The sequence below is a fragment of the Chaetodon trifascialis genome, chromosome 20 (assembly GCF_039877785.1).
Source record: "Chaetodon trifascialis isolate fChaTrf1 chromosome 20, fChaTrf1.hap1, whole genome shotgun sequence".
Lineage (NCBI taxonomy): Eukaryota > Metazoa > Chordata > Actinopteri > Chaetodontiformes > Chaetodontidae > Chaetodon > Chaetodon trifascialis.
In genome coordinates, this window is record NC_092075.1 from 21,032,008 (window position 1) to 21,046,185 (window position 14,178).

Sequence of the window (14,178 nt, forward strand, 5' to 3'; positions counted from 1 at the left end):
GATTGAGTGGTGAACCACACAAGGAGTTAGCGGCAAAAACGATCTGTGAGTCATTCACTGTGTCATCTGAAAGACAGTGCTACTTGCATCTTTGAGGTCATCACACTACTGTCAGCATTACAAACATGTTTCCTGCTTAGAATGATCAGAATGAAAAATAGTGCCATATGCAGAGCAGCACAGACATGACTTATGACCATGTAAGCAGGTTGATATTAACATGCTTATCATGTTTTTCCTATTTCAGCAGACAAACTGACCGCAGCACCTTAAATCTAACTACAGTTCAATCATGAATCATGTCAACTTTTGAAACTCCTGAGCCACCTGAACCTCCATTTAAACTGTGGGTCATACATGGGATGATTCAGCTGTGTGGCCTGTAACTCACTTCAAATGTATTCAGACACTCTTATTTGTGTCAGAAATTTGACACTTCCAGAAAAGCTGTCATTTTATTCCAGTTTAAAAACCAGAAGCAAAGTTGTATTTGTTCACTTAATATGGTCCAACCAGTGGATTTTTGCCCAGCACAATCAGGTTAATCTGCTCATGAATAGCCTATAGGAATGGTTCATGTTGATATCTGAGTGACTATCGTATCGTAGAATACAGCTTTGAATGACTTTTGTCCCAAGCGAATGCCTGCTGAGGCTGCTGCTGAGGTTGTATTTCCATGACTTGGCAGATGCAAAGAAATGTTAGAAGGGTGCAAGAGCAGTTAACAACTTCACTAGAATTCCAGCATTTTGGACCCAAGCCCAGAAATTCAATTTCGGGCCAAACAGAAGATTTGGCTGAAAGAATACCCAACCTGACTTAAGCCTCCACATCATACAAGCTTCAGGAGATGAATATGAAACTGCTTACATCTGTAGTGTCAGGGCAGTGGAATTTATCCACCGTGTGACAAGATAGTACAAGAATAACAATAATGTACAAGAATGGAAAATATTATGCTCAAGGATTTTGTTCAAGCATGAGCACTAACAAAAAGACACTAACATGCATTGTGTAGGATTCTGTCTTTTTGAAACTTCATATATACCAGAAGACCAGATATCTTGACCTTTGCTGTTTGGATTTTAATTGCACAATTAGTAGAATAATTCTGATGACATGTCACCCTCCAGGCTTCATAACACAGGGGCATTCAAGGCAAACTACTTCATGCAAGAAATAATATTCGTAATTTGTTTGCCCTCTGGTGGTTATTATTCTTCACCATGTTTAAGGAAGCTACTATACATGACAAGTTCTTACATCGCGTGATTTAATATGTCTTTTCTCAGAAAGAAAAGTCTTTGTTTTGCTGGGAGCATATCATATTTTGACTCCAAAATAAACCACCGTGAAAAATCTGGTGCCGCCGCTGTGCAGACATAACGGAACTACTGAGACAGCCAGGTAGGAGCCGGTCGCATATTTCACTCCGATCCACATTGTGCGCGACACCGGAAACTGTGCCTGGGAATGCTTCTTGTCTATTTTCATAGTTTTGTCTTACAGGTAAATTAGGTCATATGAAGAAAATAATTCTGCAGTCCAACTGCAGTGCAAAACTAAAATGATAGTGTCTTTTTAGCGGAAATATATGTGAGGAATACTTATATATTACTTACTTACACACACTTCCTTTCTGTGAATCTGTCAAATTCAGGCCTTCATTTTCGAGGAAGAGTTAGCAAGCGCTCCAATGGCGCCTCCTGCAAGACAGAGCTGAGGATCGAAACAACATGTGCAGGGATAGCGTTTCCATTATCTTTTGGTTTTCATGCTGTCAGAACCTGCCATCCTTCTACCCTACTCACTGTTTAGGAAATGAGTAGAGGACAACTTCATTAGAAACATGATGCAATTCACAATTAACAGAATCAAGTACTCTTATCATGGTCGTTAGCTAACGTAAGCTACGAAGCTAGGTTACTTGGACAATCCCTTCAACTTGCTCGCTGACAGGTTAGCTTATGACAGCTAACTTCGCTATGTGAACTAACTAAGCCGGGAAAGTGGCGATAAAGAAACTCCCTGCAACTCTCTGGTTGGTCTACGTTTTGAGTTTATATTTTGAATGCAGTTTTATGTACTAGCAGGTGCTGTTCGCTAATGGAGTGAATGTTACCAGTCCTAGCTAAGTTGCTATTAAATTGTAGTAGTATTACTTAGCAGACGTTTGCTACAAAAGTTGCTAACTAGCCAGGTAGCTTGCTTGGACTGAACGCATGAGCAGATATTGCTAATTGCTTGTGAAAGTAATAACCTCCAAATTTGTAAGTCCAATAAATAAGATACATACATAGGTTACGTAACCATTATACCTGCGAGTGTCTTTTCTTTTAGCAAAGGCATCAGGCTGTAAGCTGTCTGAAGCCTGGCGTTAAAGCCTTCAGCTGTTTTCATCTTTAACAGTCTGAACTTAATGACAGTTAAAACTGCGCAAATACAAATGTATGGCCGGAGTTTAGTTGACATGGCAGATGGGAATACTGCTGGTTGATAAATCTAAAATGTTAACTAAATTTCCTGAGGACTGTATTTATTAAGTTGAAACTGTCACGGTTTGTGAATTGCCTTTTGTAACAGCACGTTATTGACTGCAGATCACTACAGCTGTTTATGCCTTTAAGTCTTTGTATCTGCTGTGATCTCAAAGTCTTCACACTGTTCTTTCTGACTACGCGTCTGTCTTATGAAACTATGACAGATTAGCCAGTGTGATACATTTGATCACACATTGAAGTCATAACAGTGCATCAATAAAATATAAGGAATTGTTTGGGTAGACCTGTTGTGGACAAAAAGCCCAAAATATTATACTGCAAAGAAGAGGAAAGAGAGAAAAACAGTAAATCCTGACATTTTAAAATCAGTTACCAGCAAATTGACAATTTGATGAAATTTGTCATTTATTGATTTTCTGTGAATGACAAATCCACCAATTATGTCTTGTTTTGTTTTATTTTTGCATCATGATGCTGGCATTTTGCTTTCTTTAAAAAGCTGTCATTCAAAGTGGTTCAACATTTCAGTTATGTAATTCACACTAATTGGACATTAACTTATCCCAAGCATGTTATTTATCAGATTCCCACTCTGTGGATGCTCGAGTCACTCGTGTTTTTAAATGATGTGCTGAAATCAGACCCTACATTGCTCTTGCAGGTGTTGCAGGTTGCTCTCATGTGCCCATGGAGAAGGCGGCATTTGAGGGGTGGCTGGAGTCAGTCTCCGCCACTTTCCTTACTCTAAATGACCAGCAGCGCAACCAGTCTCTGGACCACCTCATATCTTTAAGTGGTGCTGTCCAGCTCCGTCATCTGTCTAATGGACTGGAGACGTTGCTCAAGCGTGACTTTCTACGCCTCCTCCCTCTGGAGCTGGCCTTCTACCTGATGCGCTGGCTGGATCCTCAGACCCTGCTCACCTGCTGCCTGGTCTGTAAACAGTGGAATAAGGTAAATATTGTGCTTCCTGGCATTTGGTAGTCTTATCATGGGGAGCAAGTCATTGTCTTATATGCTTTTCCTCACATCTTAGCCCCTCCCGTCTAAGATGTGAGGGGTGGATGCAAGGAAAGAGAAATTATATTTATATTAATATTTATAATGAACTGAGACATTTTTCTCTGTCACGTGTTATATGAAGTAAGGTCAGTTTCTGATGAAGGCTACACAGCTTGATATCCTGTCAGTGTCATTTAAGTGTTCTGCATTGTTCAGGCTGTGCACAGACCAGTAAAACCACACTTTGTAAGCTCCACCGCTAAGATGCTGAATGCATGCAGTATGAGCAACCTCTGCCAGCAATAATGCAGCAACATCTTTTATATTAATTATTGACTTCCTGGGCGACCTCACAGCAAGAAGGTCTCCGGTTCGATCCCCGGGTCGGGCGGGGCCTTTCTGTGTGAAGTTTGCATGTTCTTCCCGTGCATGCGTGGGTTCTCTCCGGGTACTCCGGCTTCCTCCCACAGACCAAAACATGCTCATTAGGTTAATTGGTGACTCTAAAATTGCCCGTAGGTGTGAGTGTGAATGGTTGTCTGTCTGTATATGTTGCCCTGCGATCGACTGGTGACCGATTCAGGGTGTACCCCGCCTCTCGCCCATTGACAGCTGGGATAGGCTCCAGCCCTCCCGCAACCCCGAAAAGCGATAGTTGAGTATAAAAAATGGATGGATGGATGGATATCGGCTTCCTCATGTTATGATACTTAGCTTGTAAATTCCTCATTCCCTCATAATCCAGGTAATGATTGATATGTTCTGTTATGTGCAGAGATAATTTGTGACTTATACCTGAAAATCAGAATAGGTTTAGTCAGGAGTATGGTGCCTGATTTGCAGCATCACATATGACTGAATGGAACAGAATGTGTTAATTACTGAAAGACAGTCGATAGCAATGACAAGCTGGAATATTGTAAATATAGCGTAAAGAATGTTGACAAGAATACAAGATTCATGCTTATTTTGTCCATCTGGCCGGCAGTTAACACTCACTATTTTAAATTGTTAGACTGGAAAAACAAAAGAAAATGAAAACATTTTGGAATAATATAGAGCAGAGTAGCCTGGTCAGGACAGTTGATGTGTGATGTTCTATCACCATCACTACACATGATTTCAATTCTCAGTGATGCTCACGCAGCATTTGAGAACTTTTTTTTTCTTTTTTTTTCTGCTAAATGAAGAATGGTTTCTGTAGAAAAACATGCTTATATTTCTGAAAATAAGGGACCAAAATAGTTTTGGTGTAAAGAAACTCTGGTATTATAGTGGTATCAGAAGTTACATGATGGTTTTATGCCAATTGTTCCAACTTGGCATACAATGTATATATTTCTTCTGATGTACATGTATGTGTAATTACTCATCATTAATCAAATGAAAAAGGGTTACTTGATATGATATTAAAGGCCAGAAATAATGCTATAGTGCTGTAGATCAACTCACCCTTTCTAGTATTGAAAGTACTTGTCATTTACCCACATAAGTGTTTAAAGTGTTCAAACATGCCAACAAGCGTCCTTCCTCTTGTAGGTGATAAACTCGTGTACAGAGGTGTGGCAGGGTGTGTGCCAGGAGCTGGGATGGAGGATTGATGAGTCCATTCAGGATGCATCACACTGGAAGGGCATCTACCTGAAGGCTAAACTGCGTATGATGCAGTTGAAGGATCAGGAGGCCTTTGAGACGTCGTCCCTCATTGGCCACAGTGCTCGAGTGTACGCCCTGTACTATAAGGATGGTCTCCTCTGCACAGGTACATTATGGCTGTGGGTTATTTTATCTGTGGAAAAGGCTGGGTTAGGCAGCCTTGAGTTGTATACAGATGTTGAAAATCCTCTCATCAGTCTTGGAGGCTGTGACCTAAAACCTCTGTCACAGAAAACAGCCCTCCACTTTCATGTTGACCCACACAGGTGCTTTCAGTTAAGTTTCCTGATTAGACCCCTTCTCAGGACTATGGGCATGTACAGACTGCTGGATTGGCATCTCCCTGACTGGTGTGTCCTGAGCCAATCAAAGAAAAGCATGACAACTATAGCTCAACCAATGACAAATCTGCCCCTTTGGGACATCAGATTATTGTCTGGGGCTATGTTTACACGTAGCAGGGTATTTTGGAAAACGGATATTTTAGCCCCTCCGTTTTCAAAAATAACATCGTGCACACAACATTGTTTTTAGAAATGTTGTCGTTAACATGAACCCGGATGAATACGCCGTCGAGCGCATCATAACTATGCCAAATCTATGGGCATGAGTGTAAACATTAGGTCGCTCACATGATGTTAAGTATGTTCAGTCACATGTTGTGACGTTTCGGAACCTAAAACGCCGTTTAACCCTGTTTGCACGCCAACACATAGCTGGAGTTTTCAGAAAACTCCGCTTTGGCCACTTTCTCCACTTCCTCTAGCAGCCTGGTGTCATCAGCAGGTGATTCAATCAGCATAAGCCTGAGTGTATAATGGCACTGCAGTGTTCTGCAGCCCCTCTCAATTCAGACATCCACAGATGTGTCCTGCTGCCTTCAAGTATAATATTTAAAGCAGCTGTGGACAGCAGATACTGTAAGAATCACTCACTCTGTGTGTTCCTCTCGTCTCACCTGTGTGCTCTGCGCTGGACACCAAAATACCACACAGGCAGGCAAATTTCAAGTCCAAAAAATACCAAACAGTTAAAGTCCACCAAAAAGGGCTCCTAAAGAGTTCGGTGACCTCTCTTAATTTCTTATGTCACTTGAGTCTTAATCAACCAGAATAAGAGAAAACAGCTGTGTGTGTTCAAAAGGATACTTTCTTAATAGCGTTAAATTTCCCACACTGAGATTGAAGCACACAGTTCTGGTCTCTGGTTACCACTCTTGTCTATTCAGTACTGCTGTTGGGTACAGAGCTCACAACATTATGTGTCATATCCTGTGTCCCAGTTCCATACTGCATACCAATGTATCTTTATACGAATGTACATTTTTTTTGCTCATGTGAGCAGCTTCTTCATTCCCTTTGTGCCTTGTGTTGTGGGACAATGGTCTCCATCAGCATCATGCTCAAAGTATGAAGAAGTGCTGTTTGTAGTATACATAATTTTGTTAATAATCCAGTGTGAACACTCTGCAGACTCACAGCCTGCTTGTAGTTGGTGTATAGTCTGCAGTTGGGACACAGTATCAGAATAACCGGAGAAGGAACCATGGCCTTTTTCTTTGTGAACACATATGTGAATAAAACATGGGTATTCAGTAATTCCTTCACCACAAAGTTTTAATTCCTGAAAATTGTAAGTTTGACCCACGTTGGTCTGGACGGGGTTTTATAGAGTTGTAGCAGAGCTAGCAGCAGACATGTCATAGCCATTCAGGCTGGGGGGGGACAGGGGCCGCAACAGATTTTTAATATCTGGATTTTTTAGATTTTCCTTTTATCTTATATATTTTATGACTGTTTTTTTGTAGTTACGATTATTTTATCTCACAAGTAAGATGTGTTCTTTCTTTTTTCCACCTTTTAGCCTTCTGGCTCACTAGCTAGGCATGACTTGTGATAGCTTCTGTAAAGCATTTTGAATTGCCTAGTGTATGAATTGTGCTATACAAATAAATTTGCCTTTGCCTTCAGCATAGCATCCTATTAAATTTTGGTAAAGGTGAGCTGTGTGTGTCCTATGGCGGTGAGCTGATTTTTCCTCCACTATCACAGGGCATTCTTAAACAAAAGCAGCCCAGTCCTCAGTCAGAGGGCTGATGGTGTCAGAGGAAGGTTATCATAGTGAGATTTATAGTGATTGGCTATTTTTCCTTCATGGAAGTGAAATGCATGTAGATTTCACTTAAAGATGTGTTCCCCCTTTCATATGTTTCCTCTGCCTTGTGCCTGAAAATACAGCTGTTACCATGTTGGCAGGTTCCTTTCATCTGTGACTTTATTCATTTGTACTTGGCTATTGTGTTTTTGTGGGATTTTTCCATGCCTCTGTGTCAGAGACAGCTGTGGCCTGAGTAATTATGTTTTCGGTTTGTCCTTCTGTCCCACTGTACGTCCATCAGTCCGTTTGTCCCATTCTTGTGAACATGATATCTCATGACCATGTGGGAATATCTTCACATTGGCAGAGACCTTCACTTGGACTCAAGGATGAACTGATTAGAATTTGGTGGTCAAGGGTCACTGTGACCTCACGAAGCACATTTTTGGCCATAACTCATGAATTCATATTTTAATTGTGACAGAATTTCACAAACGTCTCACAAGATAAAATGATGAAATAATGACATTTTATATTCAAAAGGTTATATTGTGACTATATGTCACATTTGGTCAGACACTGATTGATGACACTAATCTTTGGTGTCCACCTTGAAGCTGTGCTGATTGTTTAGATCTTCTGTGCTGTTGGGTTGATGATGTGTGTGAAGCATCCACATTTCACAGTTTGTAGCTTCTTTGCAGCAACATCCATATTTGAATCATTGTAGTCCATCATGAGCTCATTGGTTGTGCTGATATTGAGCCTCAGGTGATTGTTTTGCTCCATGTGATGAAGCCCCCCAATTTACAGCATTAACATGGATGTCCTCTTGTTTCAGGATCTGATGACCTGTCAGCTAAACTATGGGATGTGCGCACTGGACAGTGCATTTATGGAATTCAAACACACACCTGTGCCACAGTGAAGTTTGATGAACAGAAGCTGGTGACTGGATCCTTCGACAACACTATTGCATGCTGGGAGTGGAGCACAGGGGCTAAAATCCAGCAGTTCCGTGGCCACACAGGAGCAGGTTGATTTTAATATCCCTCAGATATGTGGTACTTCTAATAATGAGCCAAAGCAAGACTTTATTTATAGCACAGTTTATTCCAGCGTAGTGCTCGAATATAAATGTAAATAGAAATATATGTGTGTGTGTGTGTGTGTGTGTGTGTGTGTGTGTGTGTGTGTGTGTGTGTGTGTGTGTGTGTGTGTGTGTGTGTGTGTGTGTGTGTGTATACATATAAAAATCCAAATGCAATTATATGGGAGCTGTTGGAGTGTTGCAGCAGCTTTGATCATGCCCTCCACAAACTATTGTTCTCTGTGCATAAATTGCGGGTGCTGTCAGTTAAACTGTATTATGTGTAAACGTATAAAACAAAGGTGTGAGTGTATGATGCAACTCTCAGATGTGTGACTGTTTTTTATTTATTTTTTATTGTAAATATTCTGTTTTTGCTTCTTTTTTTTTTTAAAGAGATTTGAGTTTTGAACCATTTTGTGTCTGCTCAGTCTTCAGTGTGGACTACAATGATGAGCTGGACCTGCTGGTCAGCGGCTCTGCAGACTTCTCTGTGAAGGTCTGGGCTTTGTCTGCTGGTGCCTGCCTCAACACTCTGACTGGACACACTGAGTGGGTCACCAAGGTCAGCTAACCTTACTGAGTAAAGGTTTGGTTTTAGGAAAATAGTTTTATGTCATTTATGCTTGAACTAAAAGTCAGTTGGTACATTTGAAATCAATATTCAAATGTAATGTTGCCTTTGTTGTAAATGTGTTTACCGCCTGAGAAATCTGTTAGCTAACAGCTAAAAGTGCTGATGAAACCATGAAATGCTTGATGTGTTTTGAAATGTGTCTTGTGGTGTTATCTCCCGTCAGGTGATACTCCAGAAAAGTGAAGTAGAATCTATGGTGCATAGTCCTGGTGATCATATCCTCCTAAGTGCTGATAAGTATGAAATTAAGGTAATGCCTCTCTCTACGGTTTCACAGAGTAAAGAAACAAACTAATTTGAAGCTTTTGTCATTGTTTTGATGTTCATGTCATGAGCTGCCATACCTGAAGAGTCCATAAGATGGAGCAAACACTGTCCCCTCCTCAGGTCTGGCCTTTAGGGAGAGAAATCAACTGCAAGTGTTTGAAGACTCTGTCAGTATCAGAGGACCGCAGCATCAGCCTCCAGCCGCGCCTGCAGTTTGATGGACGCTACATCGTCTGCAGCTCTGACCTCGGGGTTTATCAGTGGGACTTTGCCAGTTTTGAGATTCTCAGGTAAAATAGTGTACATGACAAAGTGCTAAATGCTTTAAGGATGGCAGGTGTAAAACCGGATTTCATAGAGCCATACAAAGCCACTGTGAACACGAAACAGCCCAGAATGAAAAGCAGCAATCGTTTTCCTCTTTGGTGCTGACAAATAAACTTAACCTACAGGAGAGAAAATAAGGCCTAAGATGTGCTCCTGTCATATGCATGATGACTGACGTCAGCAGTGTTAAAGAGCACAGTATGGATTTTGTGATTACTGAATTCTGTAATGCATCATAGTTAATGACAAATACGAGCTGCTGGAGAAGTGATATAACAATTTAATTTACCGTTTCCTCTTTCGCCAGTGTTTCACACACCACCTTGATTTAATAGAAAAGACAGTAATGAAAACTATACATGCAGTCCTTTGACAGGAATAGGGAAGATTCACATAATCTGTTTTCAGTGATAATCCAACATCATAACAAGATCTTTTTTATTATTACTAATTCATGATTATGTCATCACACGAAAACTGTTGGACAAACTGTCCAGTTGCTTTGACCTTTATGACCTTCCTTAATTTATCAGCACTTGGCAGTTGAGTTGTGACGTTTGCTTACTGTGAGGTGAGGTGGCTGAAGTCACTTCAGTGATATTAATAGAAATATGTTTCAGTTGCATAACTTTGTTTAGCACGAAGTGTTTGTGTTGAAAAAGCACTGCTGTGCGTTACACCAGGCAAAACTCTGCACATGTAAAACAAAACTAAGACGTTTTGCTCATTTTTAATGACTGTTTGCTCAGAGTCATAGATTTGTTACATGATGTCTTTATGTTCCCTCAGGGTGATAAAAACGCAGGATCCAGCTAACCTGTCCCTGCTCAGCTTTGGCGAGGTGTTTGCACTGCTTTTCGACAACCACTTCCTGTATGTGATGGACCTGAGGACAGAAGCTATCTCAGGCCGCTGGCCTCTGCCAGCCTACAGAAAATCCAAACGAGGATCCAGCTTCCTGGCCGGTGTGACTTCCTGGCTCAACGGCCTGGACGGGGGCAATGACTCTGGACTGGTGTTTGCTACCAGCATGCCCGACCATAGCATTCACTTAGTACTGTGGAAAGAGAATGGATAGAAGCAAACAAGGACTCCAGTCCCAAGACTGCTAGGATATGAGCTGCAACCATGTCTGCTCTGGAATAAATGAACATTAACAGCCAACATAGATCATGCATGGACCAAAGCATTTTGATTTTCCGTTTCTTCCTCGGCATACAGTCCTCCTCTACACATAAACATTCTCACATGTAAATGGAAGGCAAACTAGGAAAGATGATGCACTCTGATGTGCTACACTCACTGCTAGATCAGTGCTCGCTCCTGAATCCTGCAGAAACCTGTAAACCTATCATTGGTCTTGGTCTTGAACCAAGACAGAAAGAAAGCAAACAGTCTTCTCGAAAGCCAAGATGTTTCAGTGACAGCTAAAAAATGGCATCAAATAAACACAACCATAGAAATTCTCTTGTTGTAGACTTAAACATGGAAGTGTTGTCAGATTAGCTCTCTGATCAGTTTAGCATTGTGCACTCATACTTGTAGCCAACCTTTAATTCATAGTCTTTTCATTGGGTGCCAACTTTGGCCAGTGACCTTTTCTTACCAGAAGAAGACTATGTCAGATGTGCTGTAGCTAGAGCATGCCCAATGCCAAGCTGGTCATTGAGCTGATGTGCCAAAACATTGGTTTCCTTAAAGAAAAGCAGTGTTGCCTTAAACACAGTTGCTGTAAATAATGAAGATCTCCCCTGACGTCAGACTGTGATGTCAGCGGAGATCTTCTCCGTGGTTTTTCAGACCATCCCCAACGACGCTGTAACTGAATCGTATGTTGAAAAGTGATTTGGTACATTGTCGTGTACCATGTAAAACTTTGTGAGGTTTCATGTAATTCACTGAATATGCTTTTGGGATGTCTGGTTTAAATGTCAGCTTGAGAAATGTGATGTGCCTTTTCAGTTCATTTGATGTTTCAAACTAGAATTCCTTGATAACTCTGGCACATTGCGGTAAGGTGATGACTGCATTGTAAATCTTACTTTTATGTTGAATTTTTTGTATTTACTGTGCTCTAACAGTCTAAGATGTCTGTAATTTTATAGTTATCTACCTGACATGAATTGCTCAGTGAATTGCTTTTATGAATCATTGACTGTGTAAAACATCAGGTTTATTTTTCTAAAGGCCTCAACGCATTGCACAGCTGAGGAAGCGACTTGGCAAGCAGTCGGTTCTGCACGTAATTACTACAGACTTTAAAGAGAATTTGAGAAAGGATGAGAAATCGTGCCTCATTCTGTGCATCAGTTTAAAGGACCAGTGTGTAGGTTTTATTGCCATCTAGTGGTGAGGTTGCATACTGCAACTAACTGAATACTCCTCCCCTTCCAATCATGTCTATGATGGCTGCAAATTCAGGCCCTCTCCAGAGCCAGTGTTTGGTTTGTGCAGTGTTTGGGTTGACGGACTCTGCTCCCTCTGTAGATATAAAGAGCTCATTCTAAGGTAATGAAAACACACCAGTTCTTATTTTCAGGTGATTATACACTGATGAAAACATACTTATGAATATTATATTCTATCTCTACCAATGGGTCTCCCTAAATCCTCCACACTGGGCCTTAAACATCATGTCTCAACAACACTGAAACTTTAACCATGAATGAGTACTTTTCCCAGAGTTTTCCCTGGTCTTCCTTTGCATTCGGCAGGCCACAGATCAGCACAGATTGAACTTCATGTGCACCGAACCACAGCTGTGACAGAACAGTTTTCTCTTGCATACACAGACCGTAACCTGTTTCTCACATGGATTATTGTACACAGCAGATGTACAGACTGTTCTTAGTTTAGGTTTTTCAAATCTAATTAAAACACCACCAATATACTGTATTCTGTACTGTTGTCTGACCATTGCACCACATTATATCCTCCAGTAGCACTCAGTTAAAATGGAAAACACAGTAAGGTGATTTGTATGTAAAGTGATGAACTGAAATTGGCCAACAGAAATGTGAAATGTATCTGTTCACAGTTAATTGCCATTGAATTCAAGCTCTGCACAGTGTTATTATTTCACAAAATTCCAACTGTAGCTTTTTGGTCACCTGCATCATTCTACAATCAGCTTCACTATTGCAGTCTTTCAAATAAATAAAAGTAGCAGATGCACCCAGTTGTGTATGTGTATTTGGTCATGCCACATTTCAAAATGCCAGCCAACATCATGTTCCTGATGCATGTTCTTAGCCACGCTAACAGCAGCTTTAAAATGGGGGAAATGATACAGTACAATTTTACAAATGTGGTTTAATTCCACCTCATACTGTACAACTAAATCGTCTGTGATGTTAAGACAAAATCACGATTTAAGAGACCGCTCTGTGCGGTCACCATGACCGCATGAGTGCAGACACTGAAAGGGTAAATTAAATAAAACAGCCCGTCGGCTCCTGCAGACCATTCTGGTACTGACAATTGTTAATAAAGATCCGTTATAAAGCTCCGAGGCAGGTAGAGGTTTGTTTTCCAGTGCAGGTCTGTGACACACAGCACCAACAAACTTACAAGCCAGCAACAACAGTATCACAGTAAACAGGACTACCAGGCAGCTGAAAATCAGCCACTATTTCCTGCCACCGGTTCTCTTGTGCCTCTTGATAGAAGAAGAAAACATCAAAGAGGCACATGTACTGTTGTCACGGCTTGACCAATCTGGCCTCCATATTTCTATCCACATGATGTGTCATGTCACCACGGCGCTTTGAAACGCTCTGTTTGCAACCATGCACAGGCGGTGAGAAAAAACTGACCTTGAAGAATCAGCTCATGGTTCTGCCTCAACTGAGTGAAAGCCTGACAGCCAACCAAAATTTATGATGTCAGAAATTCATTAGAAAGTTCGACGTGCAGCCTTGATTAGGCTTTGATTGGTCCTCACCCCCTGCTGTACGCTGCACGGTAAGCAATGCCAGAGGAAGCTGAAATTGTGTCTGATTTTAAACTGAGTCATGCAGCTCAAAAATCAGGTCAGATCTGGGCTCAGGCTGAACAGTGTATGGCCAGCTTTAGGGATGGCAGTGTGGTTCCAAATACTCACAGACTGGCATTGCTACCAGCTTCAGCTGTACTGTGTGCTGGTGCTAATTAGTAAATGTTGGCACAGAACAGCGGATTTTTACAACATAATAATTATTGAATACTAACTTTTGTCATGGCTGGATCTGCTTCTCTTTGGTGAGATGTCTGATGTCAGATGGTGGTAGTGATGATGATGATGATGATGATGATGATGATGATGATGATGATGATGATGATGATGATGATGCTATTCAAAGCTGGTTCTCCAGCTTCAGGTCAGTGAGTCTTGAGTCTTGCCACAGTCAGCTTTGTCTCTGTCAGCATGCAAACTCCACTGAAGAGCATTAACTTTATCCAAGTGTGTTCATCCTTGCAGCTCATCCAGTTTTGCATGTTTCAAGCTGCAATGACGCTCGAGATTGGCCTTTCTCATCATCATCAGTGCATCCCCCCAAACTACACGAGTAACACTGGCTTGCCTTTTACTTCAACGTGGTTCCTTTACACTGGACTTGGTG

At 41.2% G+C, this 14,178-nt stretch overlaps 1 protein-coding gene across 1 annotated transcript; it reads left to right on the top strand.

The window, feature by feature from the left end:
* Positions 1-1,731: 1,731 nt before the first annotated feature.
* fbxw2 (F-box and WD repeat domain containing 2) lies at positions 1,732-12,754 on the top strand. Its single transcript, XM_070989575.1, has 8 exons — positions 1,732-2,041; positions 3,163-3,455; positions 5,043-5,265; positions 8,098-8,292; positions 8,778-8,911; positions 9,147-9,233; positions 9,371-9,540; positions 10,367-12,754. The coding sequence occupies exons 2-8, from the start codon at positions 3,189-3,191 to the stop codon at positions 10,653-10,655; spliced, it is 1,365 nt and encodes a 454-aa protein (XP_070845676.1). The 5' UTR covers positions 1,732-2,041; positions 3,163-3,188; the 3' UTR covers positions 10,656-12,754.
* Positions 12,755-14,178: the final 1,424 nt, after the last annotated feature.